This window comes from Anopheles marshallii, chromosome 2 (genome assembly GCF_943734725.1).
Source record: "Anopheles marshallii chromosome 2, idAnoMarsDA_429_01, whole genome shotgun sequence".
Taxonomy (NCBI): Eukaryota; Metazoa; Arthropoda; class Insecta; order Diptera; family Culicidae; genus Anopheles; species Anopheles marshallii.
This window is the reverse complement of record NC_071326.1, coordinates 32447493-32473099: the sequence shown is the minus strand read 5'-3', so window position 1 is coordinate 32473099 and position 25607 is coordinate 32447493. Positions and strand designations below refer to the sequence as shown.

The window sequence follows — 25607 nt, the reverse complement described above, 5'->3', positions numbered from 1 at the left end:
ATGCAACTTCTTCCCTAGGATATTTTCTTTCGGGTATGAACCAGTACTACCCTGTTGCAGGATAAGATCACGGGATCAGCAAACAATTGTTCAACAACAAAGCTTCAGTGAGATTGTTTCATTTATTTCTATAGTCTAAAAAAACGGGAAGAAAACATTGTGTATGTTTTCACCTCTTTAAAAAAAAGTCATCTGTCCCACCAAGACGATTCGATGAACGTTGGTGGTCGTTACTAAAATGTTGCACAAGATCTACCATGCGTCATCCCTTTGCTTATCCCATCGTTTGGGACGTTCCTCAAAATAGTCCTTCGATTTCACCCGTCTCGGTATTGAGGTCGATATCGAATATGGAGGGACGTGTCGGAAGACCCGGCATTTTCGATATTTCGCCACACATTGGCACAATGAAACCGGCGCCGGCAGATAGGCAGATGTCGTTGATAACTAGCTTGAAGTCCTTCGGTGCGCCCTTCACACTCGGATCCCCGGTCAGTGACATGGACGTTTTGGCCATGCAGATGGGTAGTTTGCCGAAACCCTGTAAGTATACCGAACAAATCGATAACTGCGCTCGGCTGAGGATGTCATAGGATCATGAGGATACTCCACCTACCTTTTCCGTGTAGAGACGAATTGCGTCCCGGACCTTGGCGTTCAGTTCAATCGTACCGGCACCGTACATTTCCTTAGCGATACGGATGATCTTGTCCTCGATCGACATGTCCACCTCGTACAGCAGCTTAAATTCTGACGGACGATCGCAGGCGTCGATCACGGCTTGGGCGAGTTCGGCCGCACCCTCACCACCCTTTGCCCAATGGTTCGATACGATCGCATCGAATGCACCGGCCGCCTTTGCCGCCTTCCGTACGAGCTCATGTTCGGCCGCTGTATCGGTACCGTGTGCATTGATCGCGACCACCACTGGCACACCGTACTTCAGTCCGTTTTCGATGTGCTTCAGCAGATTCGGTAGTCCCTTCTCCAGCAGATCCAGGTTCTCGCTCATGTACTCGCGTCGCAACGGTGCGCCGGCCGTCACGATTGGGCCACCGCCGTGCATCTTCAGCGCACGCACCGTCGTTACCAGCACAACCGCATTCGGTACCTTGCCCGATGCCCGACACTTGATGTTGAAGAACTTCTCCATACCAATGTCCGACCCGAAACCGGCCTCCGTCACAACGTAACCGCGCTTACCCGCCAGCTTCATCCCAATGTCGTCGGCCACGATCGATGAACAACCGTGGGCAATGTTGGCGAACGGACCGGCATGCACCAGTACCGGCGTACCCTCGAGCGTCTGCATTAACGTCGGTTCGATGGCATCCTTCAGTAGCACCATCATCGACCCAGTAACGCCGAGATCATCCGCGGTAACCGGGGCACCGGTCTTGTCAAACGCAACCACCATCTTCGCCAGACGCTGCTTCATATCTTCCAACCCGGTGGCCAGCGCCAAAATGGCCATAATTTCACTCGACACAGAAATGGCAAAGCTAGTATCACGCGTCAGGTTCTTCTCCGTCGGCGACAGCCCGATCGTGATCTTGCGCAGATACCGATCATTCACGTCCAGCACGCGCGTCCACACCACGTTGTGCGGATCAATGTTCAGCCGGGCGAAGCGTCGGATCTCGTCCGGCGTGAGCGCGTACGGATCCGTCTTCTCGATGCCAAGCCGCTTCAAGCGGCGCTGCTGAATCGGAGCAAACTTGCGCGAACCCTTGATGGCCGGTACCAACCGCTCGTACAGTGCCTGATCGGTTTGGGTTGCCTCGTGGAAGATGCGCGCATCCAGCTGTGCGGCGAGTAGATTGTTCGCCGCCGTGACCGCATGAATGTCACCGGTCAGATGGAGATTGAAATCCTCCATGGGGATGACCTGCGAGTACCCACCACCAGCCGCACCACCCTTGATACCGAACGTCGGTCCCTGCGACGGTTGACGCAGACAAGCGATGGAGTTGCAGCGCTTGTACGCAGTCAGAGCCTGTACCAAACCGACCAAGGTGGTGCTCTTGCCTTCGCCCAGCGGAGTAGGCGTTATGCTGAAACGGAAACATTCATCGAGACATTAAAAAGACCACCTTTGCTGCTGCGTTTGATTCTGATTCTACTCTTCATAACACCCATGTCCGTAGTGCGATCGAGTTACGAAATGGGCATCATTATCTCTACTGCCGCACAACAACGGCAAGTCATGAAAAATCATTAGTCTTAGCATCAACAACGAGCACCACAGGAAAGACGGAATAGCGTGATTAGGTAGAAGATAGTGATTATTATAAGACTTGCACTGGAGTCTTGTATAACTGTGGATGGAGTTATTTTGGGGGATTTACATGCAGCATTACGTTCGCCTAGTAATGTGGAATCTAAACCAATGCGTAGCCTCAAGTCTAGAATAATGTAAAACTTTCCAAACAGAGCATCACCATGCAATGGTTCTACAATACAATATTTTGCATAGGTTTGTTAGAACTCATCGTGCTGCGCTTCTTCTGATAACGCATCGAATTAATTTCATTCGATGAACAGCCAAAAAGCTGCCGGCAATCGTGTAGCTTAATACGATAATAAAAGCGAATACAAGTGGCTCTAATCAACTGCTACGGGTCAGCTTCCGTACACGTATCGTTTCGTTTCAAGGTCATCACGTGGTTCGTTTTCGTGGGGGAACTTACCCGGCCACCACCACATATTTCCCGTCGTCCTCGTACTGCAAACGCTCCAGCACCTTCAGCGACACTTTAGCCTTCTTCGTACCGTACAGCGACACCTCCGACGGTATCAAACCAATCTCCTGTGCCAGCACGGACACATCCTTTGGTTCCTGTGCACGCGCAATCTCGATGTCACTGTGTGTACCGATAAGAAATGGATGTTAGGCGACATAAAAAAAAACAACACCAACCAAACACAGCACCGCACACAACTGTGCACAACGCACACGCACGCACCTCGGAACCGGTTCGGTAAGCTTCAGCGGCAACGGTTTCAGGCACCAGCGGAACTCCATCTCGATCAATCTCCGGGCAACTCTCTGGGCAGACTGAACGGTGTTCTGCATCAGCATCGCTACTGTCATCGGTCCAACGCCTCCCGGGACCGGTGTGACGTGCGACGCAACGGGAAGCGCTTCCTCGTACTTCACGTCACCGACCAACCGCTGACCGCTCTTCTTCGTCGGATCTGTACGGCGAATGGGGCAGAAAACGGACAGTGTATTATTTCATGTGTGCGTGCGGCAGCACTGTGCGCTAAGATCTTCCGCTAGGAGATGAGATGCATCCCCACTGCTGACGAATCGTGCGAACATTCGCTGAGGACATTCGGGTGAGTGCCGAACCATGCGCCCAGCCGACTGATAACATTCTAATCTTCCTGCCGTATCGGTTTGTCAGAGATGAGTCAAACGTAGCCGTGTTTAACAGCCGTTGCAGCAGTTGGGATCATTAGGGTATTTTGGGACTTCAATACGATTAGGACCACATCAGGTAACACAAGCTGGGATGATACTTTTTTTTCTAAATTCCTTTCACTCTCTTCTAAGATAAGCTACAAATAAAGAGAATAAATTATCCTGAATCCAGCAAATATTTTGAAACCTTAGTGAACTTCGTTGGATTTGTGTTAAGGAATCTGTTAACAGTGAAGTACAATGAGGAATGACTGAAGAATCACAGTTTGAGCAGTATCAATTCCGCAATATCAGTGCGTCTAGGAGAGTATACTCTATAACCTCATCATTGAGAGTTCTTTTTGTTTATGTGAAAGACCTTGTCGGTAATAAGGTATGCTGCCTGAATAATCCTTATTGGAGATGCATTTATCATGTAACCGAACAGACCATCCATGATACGCGAGGATTCTCTACTGATTATATTGAAGTTTTTCCCTTTTCCTACCAACAAATCATTCGAATATCTATCAGCAAATCCGCCAATAAAGTACTCACCCGGGATAGAGTTGATGCCGCAATCGATTACAACGGCACCGGGCTTAATCCAAGCGCCCCGCACCATCTCCGGACGGCCGACGGCCACCACCAGTATGTCCGCCTTCTTGATCAGCAAATTCAAGTTCTTCGTCTTCGAATGGCACACGGTTACGGTGGCATCGGCCCACTTCAGCAACTCCGCCATCGGCGTCCCGACGATCTTGCTGCGTCCGATCACAACCGCGTACGAGCCCGCGATCGGTGTGCCGGTCCGTTTGATCAGCTCCATGCAACCGTTGGGCGTACAGGGCAAAAATCCGGACATATCGCCCGTTGCGACACGTCCCTCGTTGATGGTGTTCAGTCTGTGTGTGAGTTCGATTCAGTGCAAAGGGGGCATTAAAAAACGATGTCAATATGGAAGTGGGACGGAATGTACCTACCCATCGACGTCCTTTTCCGGCGAAACTGCATCGGTGACGAGATGTGCATCGATCGGTGTTTCCGAATCAAGCGGCATCTGCACGATGATGCCATGGAAGCAGGGGTCCTCGTTGAGTCGCTTGACCTGGCGCAAAAGCAAAGCAAAGGGAGCAAAGGGTCAATCATTGTCCTTGGCATCGGTTGAAGATAAGTGCGTGCAGTCACCAGTACGGTGCACAGATAATATTTCCTATCGATCCCACAGACATACAGCGGAGTTGCACTACAGAGGATGGCATGCCAAGGCACTTCGAGCGCGCGACCAAACGTTCTGTTCGGTTTAGTTTTTGGCACGATCGCAAATCGCGCTGCGCGTGATATGTTTACGGTGGCGTTATTTTTGAAACCAGCACTTAGTTCCGTATTACGGAGGGGGTTTGGCATGAAAAATGGACCGTGCGGGAAGATATCGAAAACCTCCTTTGCCCGTTGACACTCGTTCTCGTTTACTGGACAATTTATTGAAATATTTGGCGTTTATGACGTGCCGGACGTGGCGCTTGCAAATCAAACGCTGCTACTGACGCGATTCACATTTGATAATCGGTTCTAACTACTGTTGTGCTTCATGAATCTTTTGAAAAGAGTCATCCATATGAAACTTTAGCGAGGAGTGCTTTAAATTACAAATCAGAAAATCGAATACGTTGAAAGTTTCGTACCCAAAGGAACCTTACATAAGAAAATCAAACTCTTTCAGGTTGTTTAAAAAGTAAATTATCCTTAATGAAGCTTTGAAGCTGTTTAACACGTACGCGGCCCTTAGATGGTACTTTAAAAATGAATCTTTAGTACTTTTTCCAAAAATTGATTACCCTGGAAATTTTGTAACATCTGCTAGCAGGGACACTGCCACTTTCTTGGTCAAGTTCGAAAGCAGGAGATTGTACGGTCGAGTGCCATCGACAACCAATCTGTTATCCCGGCCTTTCCGGTGGACGCATCCATGTCATTGCATCACCGAAATTCGAACCATCCACCGAGCCTCCTCTGTTCTTCTGGTCCATATGGGAAAGATTTAAGTTGTCACCTCTAATAACGTACGCCGTTTAATTAGCCTGGCGAGTCTAATACGTTGCACGGTGGTTTATTTATTCGTACAATTTGTAGAGATCGATATTATTGTGGCTGCTCCATTGTACTACCATCCAAGAAAGCGCCGAATTAAGATTTACCATCTGACCATCTTCCTCTCGAATGCGGCTAAGAGGGTCTCGTCTATATTGGACAGAGTCCATGTTACAGATGTAAATATTTTCAGATAATGTTATTTTAGCTAAGTTTTGTATAATTTAGATGTTCTTGATTCGCAACTTAATAAAAAAATGGAATCGATAGGCTCGAAAGCTTAATAAGAATATAATTGAGTAGCCTTTCCGTTGGGCCTAGAGTGGTGGTGTATGGGTAGCGGCTCCGGTCTTCACACGACAGGACCGGTCCAAAATCCCATCCGAACCAATCCCAAACCCGTACGCAGGACTGACAATCCGGCTACGTGTAAATGAAGTCAATAAAAGCCTGAAATGGCAGGCTTGAATGGCCTCTTGAGGTTGTTGTGTCTGTTATACCTAATACAAGGCTACTACTAGTAGTTGATATAATTCAATACATATTACCATAATTGATTATAATGCTAATACTTGTCATGATCGCATAGATCATAAACGATCCATAATAAATAGGACGGATTCGTTAAAGAAACACAACATTTATGAACAACACCCTCATCATCGATTCATGGTACACGTCGGTTTAATCATATTCTACCACGTTATCACTATAGACAACGTTTGCGAAACTTTCACTTTCCCGGCCAACCGCTGTGGAGATAGTTCTCGTGTCCTCGACATTGTATTGATACGGTTAGAGCACGTTGTGGGCAAAAATATTTACATTTCCTTCGCATTCTTTCATACGTCAGCAACTAACCTTGCTTACTATCGTTACGACACAAATATTGAGAGCGGTTTGTAACGAAACACTGAACATCGATCGTTCGATCGGTCAAAAAATGGGCCAGCTGTTTGCATCACTTACCACACCACGGAGTTACAATGTTGCCCATAACAGCCAGCCGCCAGCAGCAAAGCATCGCGATCGGGAAGTGGTGATCGCGATCGGTCTAATGTCAACCGACGGATTAACTCATGTTTTCCGCTTTTCACGATCATCACCGTGCCTGGTACGACATTAATTTTGCTACCAAGCGAGATGACGTTCTTTTGGTGGCCAACTAATTTACCCACCATGTAGCGTCTCGAGCTCTCGAGCCTCTTGATACGAAGGGAAAAATCTATGTTCAGCAATTTGACCCATCAAGCAGACGCTCGCGGCCCCGCGTGAAGGTGTCAACAGATTTTCCATCAAATTACTACACGCTCTCATTACGCGGGAAATTAGCGGATCGAAGTGTGATAGAACCTGCTGCATGGGCGTTCCTCATCCCTTCCTCTCCCCGTTTCACTTCATCTCACCACACGGACGAAGATGTTTTGGAAACAGCCGGGGCGCTTCTCTAGCCCAGCAATGTTGCCGCATCTTATCAAGAACACAAATCATCGGTGGATTGTAAAATAACACAACACTTACCGTTGCCAACAGCTCGTCCTGCGTGGTAGAACGCGGTAGCTGCACATGCTCGGCGTACATACCGATCTCTTCCGCCGCCTTGATCTTCATCCGGATGTACACGTTCGAGTCTTCGCGCCCACCGACCTGCACGATCGCCAGCCCGGGTACGAGGGTTGGTATCTGGCGCCGTATTTCCGCCACATCCTTCTTCAACCGCTCACGTATTTCCCTGCGAAAAGGCACACCCACACACACACAGACACGCCATTACACACAGGGCGAAAGAGGCGGAAACACACAGGATGGAAACGCGTTGAAGCAGCAACTCACTTGGCCACATCCGTGCCGGAAAGGATCTTTGCACCGCTCAGCATTGTGTCACGGGTATTGTTGCTGCTACTGTATCGTTCACCAGGTGCCTTCGTGCGGGAGACGGTCTCAGCAACGTCAGGTGGCCGTAGGACTAGCTCGTTCACAAACTTCCGGGACGTGTCTAGTGCTGCCGTACCGATGTCGACCAGTGTTCCGATGGTACTGAGCGCCGACTGGTGCGCTTGAAAATGAAAATCGTACGCTGTACCGATGGCCGTTGGACGGGTTGGTAGAAGGGTTAATGGGGAGGCCGTTGCCTGCCAACGCACGGACCGAAGGGACCGAAGAAACCGGCGAGGCATCGCAATCGCGCAGCAGCTTCGGTGCGCAACTGGATCGTACGGGGTCCGAGTGTCATTCGCAATCATGCCGCTTTATCGCATCTGCCGATTCTGACGGCCATCCGAACGGGCAACCAGGAAACCCGCGGAGGGTTTGCGGGTTTTGGGTGAATCGAACGGGATAGATCGCGGATCGGGCGAAAGGGTGACTTCGTGCGCGAGACTGAGAAAGGTTGCGAAGTGCCCTATCAAATGGCGATAGGCGAGGGTTGGTGCGATAGGTTGGTAGCTTCACCACTTCGCAGATCACACACGTCCTCATATGAAGGGAAAATGTTGTGCTTAGCTTAGCGTATTTGTGGCTTGTCGATTTGCAACAACAAGCAGAAAATTGGAATCTCTTGGATTCCTTGACAGTATTGGGATTTTGTTTAGGGTTTAGTTACTGAAGCATATTCGCCCATACCACTCATTAGAGTACTTGAGAAAAAGCAATACGGCCTTGAAAAAAACCTTACAGAACTGCTATAACGTTTAACATTCCAAATGCAATGTTAGAGAGTTCAGCAACAAGACAAAGCTTTGCAACAACAAGAAGACTTCGAAGAGAACAAGACAACATTTTGCAAAAGGTTGATCGCATTACTCATCTATCCATAATTAGGTAAAATGAACTGAAAATATGTAATTTCAATCGAAGTTCTTTGAAGCCTTTTTTATGTTATCAACTGTGCTTTAACTTTCTTCTATGAATATCTTGATAAATGCATTGGTGGAGCCAGTACAGTAAAGTCACTTAATAAATCTAAGTAATGTCTTTTGAAGCTTGAGGAATTTGAGGAAGATTAACGATAATTTTTTTTTTGTTTAATGAAATAAAAATAAATCAATGAGGATTTTTATTCATCTTTTATGTAAACATTGTAACGAAAAGTGAGTAAAGATTATGCCCAATTTATAAAATAGTTGAATACATTGTAGAAAAATTACCGTATTAATCTCCATGTAGAAGAAAAACGAACATGATAAATCGAAAAATGGGGATGCTATGCTCTGGGGTAAAGCTGAACCAGAAGCAAATCATAGGCGATCGAAAGCGGGTCACACCACAATAATGCAACGGGACAGATTTGGTGGTTAAAATTAGGTTTAATCGAACTTCGATTGCAGCAACTGCTGCATGGTCCCCCTATGGGATGGGGGATGTGGCAAAAATTAATCAAAAAATGAGCTCCGAGCTTACGACACGTGACGGCAAGATGATGACGTCGACGGCACATTAATCTTGCGTAGCCTGCCTGCTACACACCACGTTCCAGTGGCAGGAAATGGTTGATTATATGCCCCAATGGTGGGATTTTGCAAGGACGTGACACATCTTTGAACGCTCCGTGCGACGAATGGTCGATTATCGACGATCAAATCGATGAGGGGAATTTTGCAGGATGATTTGGAGTGCAACACTTTTCCGGTTGATCAGAAGAAATTCATTACTTCAAGGGTAAACAAAGTGGTAAATCATAAGTTATGGTAGCTTCGATGAAATATTAGAAATAAATAAGCAAACCAATTGCCGTAGGTGAAATGAAGGATAAACGAAGCAAGCAAAGCAAGAAGTGAAAGTAAAACAATGAAAAAGTTTACACAAAGCGCAAATGCACATCAGTCAAACGGCTTATGACAAACGCAAACAAACAGATTGCTTGCTGCGTCCGGGTTGCTTTGCGATCAAAACAACTGGCCTTTGGGAGTAATTTTCAATCTCTAGAGCTAATTGTACAGGTCACATATAGAATAAACGTTAAGTGTATTGCTTACCACGACGTTGCATTTTGAACTATTGTTACAAAATGGACAAATACACAAACTGGAAACAATTTCACCTTTACGAATGCACTGGCTTTCGGTGAGCGGTGCAACCAACTGTCATCGTATTTGGCGCGCTTTTTTACCAAGGGTTGCGAGGCTTGTCTATTGCGACCACTTTACCCTAGGAAAGCCATCCCTAGATAATCGTCACACACACACACGAGTAGCTCTGTGCGCAAGTACCCGTCAAACGGTACATGTATTTGCATACCTGCGCCCTACCTAGCCCAGCGGCATCATCAAAGTGGCATACAAGGGGACGGAAGATCGTTCAGTTGGCTGGAGGTTCGGCATTTTGCGGCCGGGAGATTTTGCAGTGAAAAATCGTTCCCTGACAGCTTACCGTCATCAACTGTTTGTTGGTTTCCGGTGCCAAAGGCGTTGGAAAAACGGTGGCAATGATATATTAATCAACCCTGAGGAGGGTGGCCAACTCGTTCATTCCCTGCCGAACGTATGCCAGCTACCCAAACCCAACGGGATCCATGCGACATTTGGCCACGGTTCACGGTTGGATGGTTCGATCATGTTGGTTCGGTGGGATATCGGATATCGAACTTGACGATCGACATCCAGATAGTGAAATTTGGTTTGCCAAACGTCGCGGTTCGATGTGAAGCGTGACGTAGTCATGCAAATAGCAACCGATCGCGTGTCATAACTTGGCGGCCGGTTAGGTCTCAGGTGTCGGATGTAATTTTATCGTTCATCTTTGGTTCAGCTAGCCATATCTGTGTGATCTCCAAATGTGCCTGTAGATAATCCGTCGTTTGTCGGCGAATGGCGTATGCTATAAATATAGTAAAATACTATTAAAGCGCAATGAGGAAAATGTATATCTATAGCAAACCAGTTCGGAAAACTTACAATCTTTTACTAATTGATTGTTGTTATGAATTCGTTTGGGCTCAATTTCAAATCCTTATTCAAAAAATGTATGTGGGTCTTATTTACGTGTGTTGAATGATGCATTCAATTATTTGAGAAAGACGTCTTGACCTTTTCGAAAATAGAAGAGCAAATCCCATTTGTATTTTCAAAAACTATATCTTTCAATAATAAACGATGTTTTCAAATAGGTGTCATTCATCATGACCGACAGGTGTTCCACTTGTTCGACCGCTGTGCATCTGTCAACAAAAAGTGTTGCGCGTTCTGTTTTCCCAACCCACAACACGGAGATTTCATCTCTGGCGTAATCTTTTGCCGTTTCGAAAAATCGCTCTTCAATGTAGAGCGTATCTAGTCCACAAACGAAAGTAAGTAACCAATTTTCTGTTACTTTCATTTTCCTCGGATTACCTTTAAACAGCATTTCTTTATCATTTGAAATAGATCCACCTCACACCTGTTCATCGTTGGAGCGCGTGTTAAACTATGTCCCAGCACTACAAGAACTTTCTCAGTCTTCTGGAGCGGTGGCCTATTGACAAAAGTAAGGTGGGCCGTGATTTAGGTCAATATCTGCGAGATCAGCTTACCGCCGTACTTGGTTCGTCCAACATTGTTGCCGTAAAGGACGATCGGCTGCAAAAACAGTTCCGCTCGTTGGAGAATATCGTGAACGACGTGCACGCCAATCGTTATCCGCGCAGTCTAGTTTCGACCGCAACCGGCCTTTCGGGTGAACAGTGCCGTGAGGTGCTTTCCACTGAGTTTCTACAGATACTGCATAAGAAAGCTTAGCGTGTGCGATGGTGTGGCACGGTTTGGGTAGAATAGTTAGTCAAGCTAGCTTAGTTAGGTTAAACGTTTACGGACGATGTTATACTAGTGCTGGCCAAAAAACACCACCACTTCACCGTGCGGTAATGGCCACGGAAACGGTGAAATTCTTCGAACCACAGCGTGAGCAGGTGTTTATTGATATGACGTTCGGGGCCGGAGGTCATACGCAAGCCCTGCTTGAGGCAGCACCCGGTTCGACGATCATTGCCCTGGATCGTGACCCACTCGCACACCGGTTGGCGTGCGAAATGGCCGAAGAGTACCCGGGTCGTATTGTACCGCTGTTGGGCAGATTTTCCGAACTGCCTGCGCTTCTTCGCACGGTGGAAGGGTTTGACCGGCAGCGACACTACAACGGCATACTGTTCGATTTCGGCTGCTCATCGATGCAGTTTGACGAAGCGTCCCGAGGATTCTCGATATCGCGCGACGGTCCGCTCGATATGCGCATGGATAAGGATCGCTGCCCGGACCAGCTGTCGGCGGCCGATATACTCGCCCGCATACAGGAACCGGATCTCGTCCGCATCCTGAAGGTGTACGGGGAAGAGAAGCAAGCGAAAAAGATTGCACGTGCTATCGTCAGCGCACGCTTCACGGTCAAGCGTATCGAAACGACAGCCGAGCTGGCGAGCATCGTTTCGCACTGTTTGAGTCAGGGTGAGACCGGTGGTGGGCCGTCGTTCGATTTCCGGCAGGATAAACTTCGCCGCCCAGCGCACGTGGCAACAAAAACGTTTCAAGCGCTGCGTATCTTCGTAAACAATGAGCTGAACGAGATCAACTACGGCATGGTGCTGGCGAAACATTTGCTACGAACTGGCGGGAAGCTGGTTACGATCGCGTTCCACTCGCTGGAGGATACGATCGTGAAGCGCCATCTGACGGGGCACGTGGTGGATGATGTTGCGAGTAAGGTTCCGCTTCAGTACATTAGTCACACGTTGTCCCACGAAACGGACACGATGCAGGAGATGATGAAGCCGAACTGGAAGCAGATCAACAAGCATGTGTTGGTGCCGACGGACAGTGAGGTGGCGGAAAATCCGAGAAGTCGCTCCGCGAAACTACGAGCCGCCGTACGGTTGAGTTGAGTTGCATACAAAATAAACCAAAAAACAAAAAGAGTAGCATAACGAAAAAGACACTTAGGACACGGGTCGTTTGTTTGTATTATCAGTTGTGTTTTAATTTTCACATAAAATATTACATGTATTTATTTCGATTTCTAGCTGCACCGTAAGGAGGAAGAAGCTCTCGCTATCTCCTCTTTCTCGCCTTGTCCTTCTTCCCGGTCAGCTCCCGAGAACCGTTCGGTTTCGCATACTTTCTCCCACTGCTGAATGCATTTTCGGGCAAGGATTGTGCATGCTGGCGTCCGGAAAACCGAGCTATTTCTCTGTTTGTGCTGTCAGGTATGGACCTCATGCCCCAGGTCGATCTAATTTCTAATCTAGTCGAATAATTTCTTATTACTTTCGCCCATCCATTGTCCGTGACCTTTTCGTCGATGGTAGTTCGTCGTGTAGGATCAAATGAACCGTACGTATCTCATAAATGCAAACTTTCCTTGAGCGTTCTATTAGAAAACAATGCTTGCTGCGATTCATTTGTCCTCGATCAGTTGTGAGCGATTGGCTTCCTTCTACGGCACGTTTGCTTTCCTTCAGCTTTGATACGCAGTAGTCATCTTTTTGCTGTTCATTTCCCACCCTTCACTGTGGCGTTATGCAATTTTATCCTTTTGTTTGTTTGTTTTTTTTTGTTTCACAGGGAAGTTTCAGTTTAATTTATTTTCAAGCCTAATTTAAATTTGGTTTTGTTTTACCTTCTTGTTGTAGTACACGGTGTGGCATTGAGAGTGCCTTTTTTTTAATTTATTATGAGACATTTTAATTTTAACATTACTTACACCACCCTCCATTTGTCCGTTTATCGTTTACCGCGCGCTGTTTGAGCGTCGATGTCGATCGTCGGTGTTCTTCCGCATCAAATCGGCAAAAAATTGTCCTAGGTTCCGAATGTCGCAATTCGTTAGCTACGTTACGTTTCGAAGTTATTATTACTACGCGTTTCGCTTACTGTTTTTGTTAATGCTTACTTCCCCGTTCGCCTATCGTTTGAAAAGTATGACCCTTTTATTCCAAGGACGTAATATGTATTGTTTTCTACGGAATACTGACTCGGACTGGGGGGGAGTTAAATGGGACATTGTTTGTTCTCGTTCCTAATACTGTGTGTTTCCATGCGTTTTTGTTTTTTTATGGAATGGTGAACACGGATCGCAGGGAATGCATTTATTCTATCATTCGATCGATCTTATGTGTGTGCAATTGTGACTTTATTTAGATTTATTTGTTGACCTAGTGTGTACCCGGTAGGGAAAGGAATCTGACCGCACACGGATGTAGCGATTTCTGTTATTTGACGGGCAAGGAACTATAAATTGCAACCTGTTTGATGAATAACAAAATGTGCATGAGCGTAGACAACATTCCGTTTCATCGAAAACGAGAATCCAATTTCCGGCTGGGTTTTTAGTTTTGCTCTAAGTTATGTTGGTTACTCGTGCTACACGTGGGCTAATGTAGTTTTGTGTCCGTTTTTTTTTCTCTTCTAAACTATTCTACTTCTGTTGTACTCTCTCTAGTAAATGGAAACTAGCCGTACAGGCAGCACGTGGCACAGAGAACGTGTGAATCTGCTAGAAAAGAATGGACGAGTTCGAGTACAAACAAAAAAGACACACCTGCATGATCGCAAATTACAGCGAGAAGCCCACATGGCCGACTGGTTTCGTATTGCTACGGCTCTCTATACTACTATAAACTACCGTTCATCACATTGTATAATAATCGTACAATTCACGCGCTTTTTTTCCCTTAAACAAATTATTCGCTCGGCGTCCCCTTCCGTCTGCCGGGCGCTGTTCGTACATTGTTTGCAAGATGTTTTAATATGCTACTAAGAAATACAGGAGGAGCTCGTTTGTGCTGCACATCCGGGAGTGCCAAACAAGGTTGAAATATTCACACTCCTAACCGAACCGCGTCTTTTGCAGTGAATGATTTATATGTTATAGTTTGTTCATTTTGGCACACGGCACATTTGCTTTGTTTTGTTTGTTTGTTTTGTTTTTTTCATTTAATTTGTCCGCCTTCAAAGATTCATGAAATATCCTGTCAGACCATTCTCGCTCCTTCGTTCCTAAGTTCCTACATCAGTTTGATATTTTAATTGTTATGCTTTGCTGCTTTGTTCGCTTTGTTTCACTGTGTTGCATTCAACATGCACTAAAGTTTATGCTGGCCTTTGTTCAATTCGCGGTTGTGTGTGTGTGTGTGTGTGTGTGTGGTTTGGTGGTGATTTTGTTCGGTCCTTTTTGTTTGTGCTGTGTCTTTTGTCCGTTTTGCCCGGTTGTGATGTCAACAGCAAGAAGCTTAGAAAACCAGTCTTTATATCTCATCGTTTTCCCACTTCCGTAACGATTCCTTCGCTTACAGTATGTTTCTACTACTCCATAATTCGTCGTTCGTGTTTCAATGGTAAATGGTATATATGGCTTATGGTTGCTGTAGTAGTGGATGTCCCTCAATTGTGCTTTCATAACTTTATCTCATCCGGTGGTGAGAAGTGATTGGTGGAACGGCTGGCCATTTACGACAACAACATATGGAATTCTTACTCAATCGGTTTACGATACGGTTTGTATGGAACACAACCAGCGGATTGATTGTTTCGTCATCAGTCGATCCTTCGGGGTGCCATTCTTATTCCTCCGGCGGTACAATGCTTATTAACCGTTATGCTTAAAAAAAAACTATGAACTATTTACACAATGCAAAACATATTATAAAACGCATTTATTAAGCAGCTACCACGAGCGTTTGCAAACACTCGCATACACATATCGATCATTATTACAATGCGAACGCAAGGAAACGCTCCGAAGCAAGAAGCCGAACCAAGCGTGTACGTACGATTGTTTCCATCGACGCTGCAAGCGTCCTACGGTTCCCAAAACTAAAACAGCCAAAAAACTGTGCCATCATAATCAATATGATTATTTCTCGATAGAAATTTCCCTCAACGTAAGCAAACAACGGGAGATGAAGAAAAAAAAAACTACGCTACGCAAACACATGAGCTGTATACGGTATAATTTTAAGCACATTCTTGTCGACTAAACAAGCAACGTGCTGGGCTGATTTGTTAAATAATGTGCAGTGCATACGGTGTTAGGGCTAGTAGGCAAATGAAAAAAAAAACAACCATTTGGCAGAAAACGCTCATCAATTACGGTTGTTTGTGTGTTATCGAACTTTCGACGACTAGATTTAGTGTTTCGCAGTTGTTATCAGGAATAAGATGTACGGGAGGTTCGGGTCCTTTAAGGATTAACGAGTACTAAATATGGTAATATCTCACCATCAGTGGTGCATTTCACTGTCGTTCCGCAAAGAAAGCACAAGCAAACGCCTGTGTGTTCGCTTACGCTACGGATATACTAAATACTGTTCTTAACTTAGGTATAAATTGGTCGATAAACGGTATAAAAGCGTCATTCCCGTCCTGTAAAACTATGACAAAACGGCATCATCAACCGACGGAAAGTGGGGTCCGGGTATTACCGCAACGTATAGCGCTAACTTCACTTGCTATGAAAAAAAAACCCCATGCAAACAGAGAGGAAATGTTTAAATGCAAATAAATACTTTTTTCTCCCGTCTCTGAGGAAGCATTGGCTGGAACTGTGTAGCGTGTTGCTACGCTACCATTTACGCCTGATTGTGGTCCAGGTTCAGATGATGGTTGCCGGTAGCCACCACCACCGACAGCTCATCGTTGTCGTCGCCGTTCATCTTCACGATGACCGTACCACCGTTCTGGAGGGTTGGTGGCGGTGGTGTCGTTCCACCCGGACCCACTGCAACCATCGGTGGGCATACGGTATTTGGGGTGCCTGCTACCAACCCCGGAATCGTCATACCCGCCGGCGGTGGATTAATCGATGTGGTCGTTGTAGTTGTCGTTGCCGTACCGTTGCCTACACCGTCCGGTGTACCGCCCGTTAGCTGATTGTTAATGCTGCCATTGCTACAGATCTTGCTGTACAGATCCGGTGTTGCCGTCATCATAGCGGCATCGTCGAATTCCGTGCGCAGCTCCGTGCACTTGAGCAGACCGAGATCTTTCGGCATGTAGGAAAGTATCCGATATATCTGCCGGATGTCATCGTACGACGTCCAGATGCCTGGCCGCTTGTTGTGGTACAGTTTGGCGTAGGTATAGATGTTGGCGGTCTGATCGTACTCCAGCTGCATTGCTAGGGAGCTTATGGCGCAAAACTGGCATGCCTGGAATCCGCCGTATCTAAACAAACAGAAAAGGGGAAAGTTTTGCGTTCACATTTTGCTGCCCAGAATATGGACTCCTTTCTTCGCCATCGTCTAAATCACTAGTGACGAAAGATCAATTCACTCACCTGTCAACAACTACGATCGGACCATTCCTGTACTCGCTGCAGCGTTCGTGGACGCGCACGGCAAAATCGAATATCGAACGAGTATTGTTCATATCGGGCCAGGCCGGATTTTCCAGCATCTTAACGCTCAGCTCATAGTCATCCTGTATCGACTGGATGACAAAGTTTCGCACGATGTAATTGTCCTCCGACGTTTCCGACACCATCCGAATGCGATAATAGTCACTCTCAATCGGTTCCGACTCGTTAGGCCAAAATTGCAAGAAAGACTAACGAAGGAAAAATAGCGGAGCGGTTAAGCAATGACGCACATTTAAGCAGTGACAGCAGTGCCTCTGCTCATCGTAATACTCACCATATTATCTACCGACGACAGAAGCACCACAGTTTGAGCGTTATGATCCCATACCATCTGCCAAAAGTCTTTAAAAGTTTCGATCAATGGATGCTGGGTGACGATAAAGTCTCGCAGCCGGCGGAATCCATGCAGCCACGTTGCGTTGATGTAGTCGCTTCCTTCAACGCCCGGCTTCGGTGTGAGATGCACCCGGCTACCCTCCAGCGGTACCAACGAACTGCGATTTTTGATTGCATTTACCGGCTTCAACGAGGAGGTCAAATTGATTTCCTTTGGTTGATAACTCACGATAAGCTAGAGATAGAGAGGGGCGAAAATCATTATCCAATCTGTGCTTTCGATACAAAGTTAAGTGTTACGGTTCAGGGAACTGCACCCCTACCTTGTACTGTGCATCGATGTAATCCAGATGGTTTACCAATCCTCCAATCGCATCCATCTTAATGTTAGTCTCTCCGCTTGCGATCGCCTCCACCAGTGCGTCGTGTATGAAAATGTACTGTTCCTCGGTCTGCACCAGATAGTTCCGTTGCGCGCGAATGTATCGCAAAAAACCGAACACATTTAGTGAACCCTTCGCTTCGATCTGTTTCAACATTGCATCCAGCACGATGAACGTGCCGGTTCGGCCAACGCCAGCCGAACAGTGCACCACAATCGGACCACCATCGGACGGGTTAGCGGTGGTGGACTTTTTCACAAAGTTGATCACCGGCAACGGATGGTCGGGTGTACCATGATCGGGCCAGTTCGTATAGTGGTACTGGTAAACGGTTTTTTCCATTTGCGATTGTTTTTTCTTCTTCATCTTCAGATGCTTGATGTGAAGCGTTCGCACGGTGTACGTCGCCATCACGTCCTCCTTCACCAACCGTACCTGTATAATGCCGTACGTTTCGGTGCCATCCTTCGGCCAGTACATATCACATTTCCGGCGGCCTCGTTCAACGAGGTTCGTTATCATTACGATTACAGCGACGCGCTGCTCCCACACCATACGCCAAAAGCAATCGAATGTGCCAGGCAGCGGACCCTGCGTGCCGATGAATGCGCGCGGTTTCTGGTAACCATCGATGAAGTTCGCATTAATGTAGTCAAGATGTTTCTTCTGACCCGGCACTTGTCGCAGATGCACCCGGCTATGGTCGTCTGTAAACAGATTATATCGCAATGTAGCAAAGGTTTTTGCTTGTTTTGCATACAGATTCGGCAAAAAAAAAACCATACTTACAGGCAATCACATTCAAGTATCGATTCTTGCCCTTGTTTTCCGGATGCTGAGAGTTTTCTGATGGGTACTCATCGTTCAGCGCCTCACCCTGAATCGCTTCGTACTCCTTGCTGAAACCGATGTCACCGTCCGCATGCAGTTGGGCAACATGTTTGGCAAAGTCTGCCACTGGAACAGGGCAGCGTACTTCACCTCCCACCTCACTCGGTCCCTCCCAGTCTATGAGACCCGCCTGCGCGCCCTGACAGGGCTGTGGATCGTCGAGATAGTAATAGGCGGCATGGAAGCACTTCCTAAAATGACAAGCAAAACGGAATTAAAATAAAAGTTTACGGCAGTTCAGATACTAAACGAGAATTGTTTCAGTGTCACATCATTATGTTCCACATTCTAACATCACCAGGAATTATTTATCAATTATTTGGTGACCAACGAAGCATTTTCGTGTAAATCCTTATTTCTTCCAACCTTCTGTGCAGTTACTCTGGTCATTGTCGGCGATGAAAAACACGAAATATATTTTATTTTTGCCAAACTCCCTCAGCTCTATCATCAGATTTTGGCCACCGACAGAATGTTGTCCGTGATACGATCTCACTGAAAAAAAAGTGATAAGAAGCTGATCGTTGTCACGATATTACCGTAACAAAGCAACCGTAAAAGTATCCGTCGCCAGAGTTTCAGGGGGCCGGCGGTGCAAGGCACCAGGAAGCACACACTTGGGAGTGTCCGCCCACCCTAGAATGAGGCATATCGTGCTCTAGTGTCTAACGAGTTTGCATTAAACACTCCCCAAAACAGGCCATAAATTAAAGCGTCCAACAGACGCAGACACACACACGATATCTCCTTTTCCCTTTACGCAAAGCGCTGCCTTCTTCCATTTCCGTCATTGTCACCCAATGCCATGATCTTGAGTGCGCGATGTTGAAAGGGAACACGACGGTCAGGGGCCGGCAAACGTTTGCAACAGTAGTTCCAATATAGCTAACATCTTGTTATCTACATAATCGATGGAATGCTTTAATTTGTTTTTATATTTACCAGACAGTATATTTTTTAAATTGGACTAAGCTTGACGCTCAGTATGTACAAACTATATTACAATTCTATCTCGTATATATGAACAAATAACCACATTATAGTTGACCAATAAATGAATAAAATGAACACCTACAAAAACAAGCTATTTAAAGTTTCATATACATAAATTATATGTTCACAGCATTGCGATATTAATTTATTCGCCGCTGACACAGTCATTCTTATTAACGAAAGTAATAGAACGAACTGACTAATTCATTACATGCGTACCATGCAAAAACATTCAAATAGTTAGAGAAAAAAAAAAAGAAAAATGTATGATAACGATCAGAAACCCTAATAACATGATCGAAACGGTGTTTCAATAGAAGTAGGTAAATAAGTTAAGTATTCAGGAATTGTAGATTACGATAACCTTAATTACACGAGGCACATTAATCACATAATAAAAAGGTGGTTATGAAAATGGGGATGATTTGTAGACTGCGAAAAGATATTACTCGTCGAGGAAAAGTTCAACAATATCAGTCCCTAATTATCAGCTAGGTTTTTTGTTCAACAATTTTGTTCTTGACTTCTAAAACACAAATAAATAGGTTACAAATGCAGCTGGAAATGAGCTTGAGATTCTTCAGGGGATGTATTATCGAGCAAAACAATGAAGAAAAGAAAACTTAGAGAAATGGAATTGAACACAAAATGAATGTGAAAGTCATCGGAAGAAGTTTATTGACAATCTAGTAGACGACTACTTGCTGACGGAATCGGCTGGAGAGCTAAACCTTTTCGTTGCCGACCCCTGGGTCTGAACCGATCCGCGACTGAGTAATTATTTAACGCTAATTTAGGTTTCGGTACAGGTGAGATAACGTTATATAATGACATTTGTGTATATTTTTTTCTCCATAAGGTCCACCCCCTTCGATGGATGATGAATCACGCATCACCCCTTTACCACAATTATTCATTCCATCGTAATTGAAATGTTTGACGTGACCGGAAAGTGATTAGACGAAGTGTTTGACCAAATGGTTTCCCGTCCAGTTGGTGTGTGTTCTGTTATGTACAGGTAAGCGACCGAAGGAATGCTGATATACATTGCAAATATTGATCTCATAACGTAAGATCGATGTCAAGGTATAAAGATGATCAGGTGATCGTAGTCATCGAAATGTTCTATCACAGCCAATGATATCGTAAGGTTAACCGTAGTATTACAGCAGGCTTTTAGGAAATAAGGGTGAAACAAACCATTTACAATCACTATCCAATTGTGGCCATTTTTTAAGCATAGCGAACGTTCAGTTGCCAATGATCCAAACCCTCGTGAAACCCTCGTGTAATGGTTGTAAAACTCACCTCATCCATCCACACCACGAAGGCATTGTGGTTTGCATGCAATGAAGCAAGCGACAATGATCCGCCTAACCGAGGCAAATGCACAAGTGATTACACAAGTTATAAAACATTGGCCTGTCTCGCCACATAGATAACAGATACAACTTATATCTTCTAACAACCATTTATCTGGGTGCCGTGATTAGTGCCACGTAGCTTTTTCTAAACGTTACAGTTTCCGAGTTCTAATTCACTTCTTACATGCAACATGAGCAGGCCGAATAAAACACAGTTTACATCTAAATAGCACCAAACCGTTCAGTTTTTTACTTAAATCAAACACATCTTCATCACATCGGCGCGTTCCGCACACGTTCCGTCATTAAACGGTTGCGTACTGCACTGCGAAAGATCCAAGGTTTTATTTTTTTTATGATCGTCCTTGTCACTGCTGACCGACGGTTGTGTCGTCGTTGTATCGTTGCTTAGAATTCAAACCGTTCGACCGGTTTGACTCACCGGACGCTGCTCGCGAGTGTGCAGCGTGTGATGCAAAACTAAAACTGAACAGCACATTCACGGCATTCGCTCACCTTCTCCGCGGAGAAGCGTTGAGATATGGGAGCAGTTCGTGTAGCTGAGATTTGCTGCGAGGCTGTTATCTTTCTTACGGCACCTGCTTTGGCACGAAGAGGTTTGGCACGGAACGGAGTGAAGCTAACGATTGATCGTCGCCCATGTTTTTCCTCGTATACATAAGCTACATTTGTTGAATAACTTGAAGAAAACAGTGAAATTCAACATGATTGACCCAAGAATTGGGGACTGTCGGAAGATCATGTTAGGAGAGAGCACACTTTAAGATTAGATTCATCACTCATAGGTGGATCTATATGGGCTTCATTAGTCGTATCGCGCAGTTTACGAAGTCGACACTAGACAACCTTTTGAATGAGTCCCTATAATGTTTGAAATTGGATACGCGTGTAGTGTTCCGGCATTCGCTTTACGCTCTCGTTCATTCTAACGCTCTTGACCATATGGCACTGCGTTACTCCAGTTCTTCTAGCAAAAACCCCCAACGCTCTCTACCTTTTGCTCTTCTGGTATGTTTTGGTTCTCTCTTTCTTGTTTTGTCCCACACTTTGTTGACATCCAGTGACAAATTAATGCTAACAATGTGCACCAATTTCACGCAACGCACTCCTCGCTGCCAAGCGATAAGCCGCATTATGCGCTCTCAAAAATCGAAAGTGTATCCCGGAACTGCACGTGCTCAACAATTGTTTACTAAACTTGTCACGCAATCGCCACACTTGATTTGGTGCGTTTACAACTCTTTAATGCCTGCACGCCAAAACATACTGTCGGTTAATATCAAAACGTACCCAAACACGTCGCGGACCAGTTGACAGCAATTGTGCATATACGGTACACAAAATACCATTCGGGAAATGCTTTATGAATGTTGAGCATAAATTTATAGAAGAAACAAAAAGATAACTTACTTCCAGAGGATGAGCCCCAACACGATCAGCAGCAGTGCAGAAAAACTAAACACAATGCCGGCCAGTACGGCCAAGTCGTAATCATCGTATGCCTGTCTCTGCGATTTTAGCGGAGCCTTTTCACAGTTCGGTTGGAGAGAAATCTGACAAAAGAACACGAAAAGAAAACACAGTAATTAGTAAATCAGCATCCCAGGCACTGTCTTTGTTGCTTACCTTGCGCGGTTCGGAATACGATCCGAGAATGATTTGTTTGGGATTGATAACGCTTGCCGATGCCGCACGCACTTTCACCTCGTACACCGCATTGCTCGTAAGATTTGGAATGATCAGCTGGTGGTAAAAGGAAAGGAAACAAAAATCAGTATCGTTCATTCAACGGTACAACTACAATGAGCGGATTCCGTACCGAAGTTTCCATGATGGAAGCATTCACCGTGATGCGAATCTCGCGAAACTCGTGGTACGCAACGTTCCGATAGCTGATTATGTACAGATCGATCGTGTTGTAGAAGGTTTGCGGTATGCGCCAACCGTAGTACAGTGCGTTGTGCGAGTGGCACGTCAGGTTGACCACTTTCGGTGCGCTCGGACCACTGACATCGGTACGCTGCGTCACCTCGGACGGTTTGCCGTCGTGTTTCTTTGTAAATGCCGTCACTAGGATGCGATATTCGGCGAAGGGTTCTACAAAAATAAAAACACAAAATGCAGTGGTAAAATGTGTTGTCCATCCAGATATAAACGAACCAAGATGTACACTGATACTCACTTAAATTCGAAAGCGTGTAGTGGTAGACGGAGTTTTGCATTTCGTTTAGCTTCAGGATCGGCATGTGGAGATCGGTTTGGTTCTGATGGATGTAGTACACCCGGTATCCATGGATTGCTCCGTTCGCTTTTTCCGGTTCGCGCCATGTTAGCTTGATGGTGGTGGATGTTACCTCCAGCACGGTCAGATTCTGGGGTGGGCTTGGTTCTGTTTGGGAAAGGAAGATAAAAACAAACAAAACGCATATACTAAATATCGCTTACCGTTCGTTGATTTGTTTATCAAAGTGTAGGGAAAAACACGATCGTCATATCATGTGCTGATGGCAAAGACGTGTCCCATTTATCAGACATCACAACGTGATAAAACAAATACTATCTTTTTTTTCGTTCAAGCTAGTATTTTAAAATCAATCAACGATACAGCTACTAAACACGGAATGCTTTTTACCAATATCATCATCCGCGGAAAAGGTCGGATCGTGTGTGGAAGTTTGCGGTTCATCGTTGCTCGCCGACTGCTCTATCGGTACAACGCGGACCACTGCCGGTGTGGCGGAAGATTTCAGCGGAAGTACTCGGGGTTCCTCAAAGTCTTGCTCTTCCAAATCGTCGTCACCAGTGCTACCATCGCCGGCATCATACGGGTGGAGATTGAACGTTATGGGTTCGTGCTCGTTTGCGGCCAGTGGTAGAGTACTCTCGGAATTTTCCGAAGGTAACGGTGTCGTTGTCGAAATTAGGTCCAGTGGTAAATTGTTCGAGCGTGTCGGAACCGATGACGATTCCGCAGGAAGTGCCCATACTGTGCTGGGACCAGTAGCACCCATTATCAGTACTACCCGTAACACCGGGAACATTGTGTGAAAAGTTTTTATCTTCATTTCAAATGCCGTTTTTTTTCTCTTTTCGTTCGCTACCGATAGGCCCGTTTAGGGACAGACGGTACAGGGGTTGTAGGGCGTAAACGCCTATGCGTAGGCCGGTATTCGGGTGTGATTTTGCACTCTTTGCGTTATTTTCACTTTGCCCACACCACGTCGCGCCGGTCGCTTGTCGCAAACCGTGCTGGGGAAGGGAGGAAAGCACAAGTTTCGCGTTGCCGATTTATGCTCCCTTGTGGAAGACCGTCGTGTTTTCCTGCAGCGAAGAAGTTCTTTGTTCCTACACCCAAAACAGCACCGCTTCCATGATGGGGGCACACTGTGCCATAGACATTGCACGGGACAGTTTCGATTTTCGTTTCATTATACACACGCTGGAACCATATGTCTCACTAGAAACACTAACCACGGCACACTCTCCACTCGATCAGTACGGCCGTATACGTGTAATCAGTTTAGTGCAAGCAAAAAAAAGGAAAGAGGAAAAAAGTCAACTGCACGGGGAAAGGTCAGTTAAGTGGCCGCCCCACTAATTCTCGGCGGATGTTTCGTTCACAGCTTTCAATTGCCATCAATTGAGGCGTTACACACACGGGGCCGCGGGTCGCGTGATGCCAAGTGACGGGGTGCAACGGGAAGTAGCGGTTCACTTTCGGGCGCATCAAGGGCCTAGGTGCAAACTTTTCACGGGTCAGGGCGGGTTTTTTTGTTGTTGTTGTGTGTGTTTGCTCCAGCGTACGACGGGCGCACTGGTGTTTCGATCGATTTCAATGCGTGCGCCTCTTCTTGCTCTTATTCTTCACGGTTCTGTTTCAGCCCGCACGGAAAAGGGTGCGAACAAAACCCACCACACCGGCCCGCACTGCACTGTAGCAAAGTGTAGAGAAACGAGCGCAAGACTTTCTCGTTTTATTTACCACCAAGCGTCTAATTTAGTGCACGCATTTTCACCTTAAATTTTAGCATATTTAAACACTACCCTGCCTACGGTACGGGGTTTGCCCGAAAGCCATATTTGTTTTGACAGTCTGGCTGTCACCGCAGTGTGCGTTTATCGTACACGGCTCAGCGCTTGATGCCACTCCCGCGACACAGGGTGGAACTCAGTGAAAAACGTTTTCGCACCGGGTACGAACGCGCAGGGCGTTCTCTAGCGGTGGGTTTCGTAACTCAGCTGTTCAAATTAATCTACAGCTGCAAAAAATAAATAACGTCCTTTGTTGGTTGAATTGCATTCGAAATCAATAATTATCAAGTTTCAATGTTTCCTATTAACCTTCAAGAAATCGAAATATGTATAAGATGAACAAAATAGAATTTACCATTAGTTTCAGTAACTACTCCAAACAGATGAATTTAACACTGTAATAAGAGCATATGTTCCCAAAAATATTAGATCGTAAACTGTTGACCTCTTCGTTAGAATTCTAACCACAGAAGCAAGATGCACCAATCGTTTCTTTTACCGCCAGCCACATACCAGAAGCACACGAGACGATTATAATAATTAAGCGAAGGATGGTTTTCATGAAAGTTACCCCAGGGGCAAGGAACTACACATTGGGCCAAGATGTGGAAATGTGATAATTTTCTTTTATAATTGAATGCCCAATGTTTCCGCCTCCAGTTCCAATCCACGAGGGAGCACCGTGGAAGGAGCAGAATCTAGAACATGGAGAGGTAATCAAAATTCGCCACCAAAAAAAAAAAAGAGACAAACTTATCCAACCAGATCACC

General features: G+C 45.8%; 4 protein-coding genes across 4 annotated transcripts in view; 2 read left to right on the top strand and 2 right to left on the bottom strand.

Moving 5' to 3' along the window:
• Positions 1-298: 298 nt before the first annotated feature.
• On the bottom strand, positions 299-7365 carry LOC128710440 (C-1-tetrahydrofolate synthase, cytoplasmic). The gene is made up of 8 exons (XM_053805493.1): positions 7331-7365; positions 7013-7229; positions 4390-4508; positions 3965-4311; positions 2967-3198; positions 2691-2864; positions 617-2054; positions 299-541 (listed from the first exon to the last, which is right to left on the bottom strand). Exons 2-8 carry the CDS (start codon positions 7106-7108, stop codon positions 299-301), a joined length of 2649 nt encoding a protein of 882 aa, XP_053661468.1. The 5' UTR covers positions 7109-7229; positions 7331-7365.
• Positions 7366-10899: 3534 nt separating this feature from the next.
• On the top strand, positions 10900-11208 carry LOC128717871 (ubiquinol-cytochrome-c reductase complex assembly factor 2). Its single transcript, XM_053811543.1, has one exon. The coding sequence runs from the start codon at positions 10900-10902 to the stop codon at positions 11206-11208; it is 309 nt and encodes a 102-aa protein (XP_053667518.1).
• An 8-nt stretch (positions 11209-11216) lies between these two features.
• On the top strand, positions 11217-12344 carry LOC128706851 (probable methyltransferase-like protein 15 homolog). Its single transcript, XM_053801793.1, has one exon. The coding sequence runs from the start codon at positions 11217-11219 to the stop codon at positions 12342-12344; it is 1128 nt and encodes a 375-aa protein (XP_053657768.1).
• A 3684-nt stretch (positions 12345-16028) lies between these two features.
• Positions 16029-25607, bottom strand: part of LOC128709365 (tyrosine-protein phosphatase 99A) — a 43014-nt gene continuing 33435 nt past the window's right edge. Inside the window, exons 8-16 of the mRNA XM_053804363.1 lie at positions 22987-23193; positions 22624-22901; positions 22431-22547; positions 22215-22357; positions 18325-18617; positions 17476-18242; positions 17091-17387; positions 16736-17004; positions 16029-16623 (exon numbers count right to left, since the gene is read on the bottom strand). Coding sequence (XP_053660338.1) covers positions 16029-16623; positions 16736-17004; positions 17091-17387; positions 17476-18242; positions 18325-18617; positions 22215-22357; positions 22431-22547; positions 22624-22901; positions 22987-23193 — 2966 coding nt within the window. The remainder of the gene's footprint in view (positions 16624-16735; positions 17005-17090; positions 17388-17475; positions 18243-18324; positions 18618-22214; positions 22358-22430; positions 22548-22623; positions 22902-22986; positions 23194-25607) is intronic.

Coding starts and splice junctions, on each gene's coding strand:
- LOC128710440 (XM_053805493.1), bottom strand. CDS start 7,108: ATGAAGATCAAGGCGGCGGAAGAGATCGGTATGTACGCCGAGCATGTG. Junction 2,865..2,966: donor CTTACCGAACCGGTTCCGAG/GTGCGTGCGTGT, acceptor CGGTACACACAG/TGACATCGAGATTGCGCGTG. Junction 2,055..2,690: donor AAATATGTGGTGGTGGCCGG/GTAAGTTCCCCC, acceptor TTTCCGTTTCAG/CATAACGCCTACTCCGCTGG.
- LOC128706851 (XM_053801793.1), top strand. CDS start 11,217: ATGGTGTGGCACGGTTTGGGTAGAATAGTTAGTCAAGCTAGCTTAGTT.
- LOC128717871 (XM_053811543.1), top strand. CDS start 10,900: ATGTCCCAGCACTACAAGAACTTTCTCAGTCTTCTGGAGCGGTGGCCT.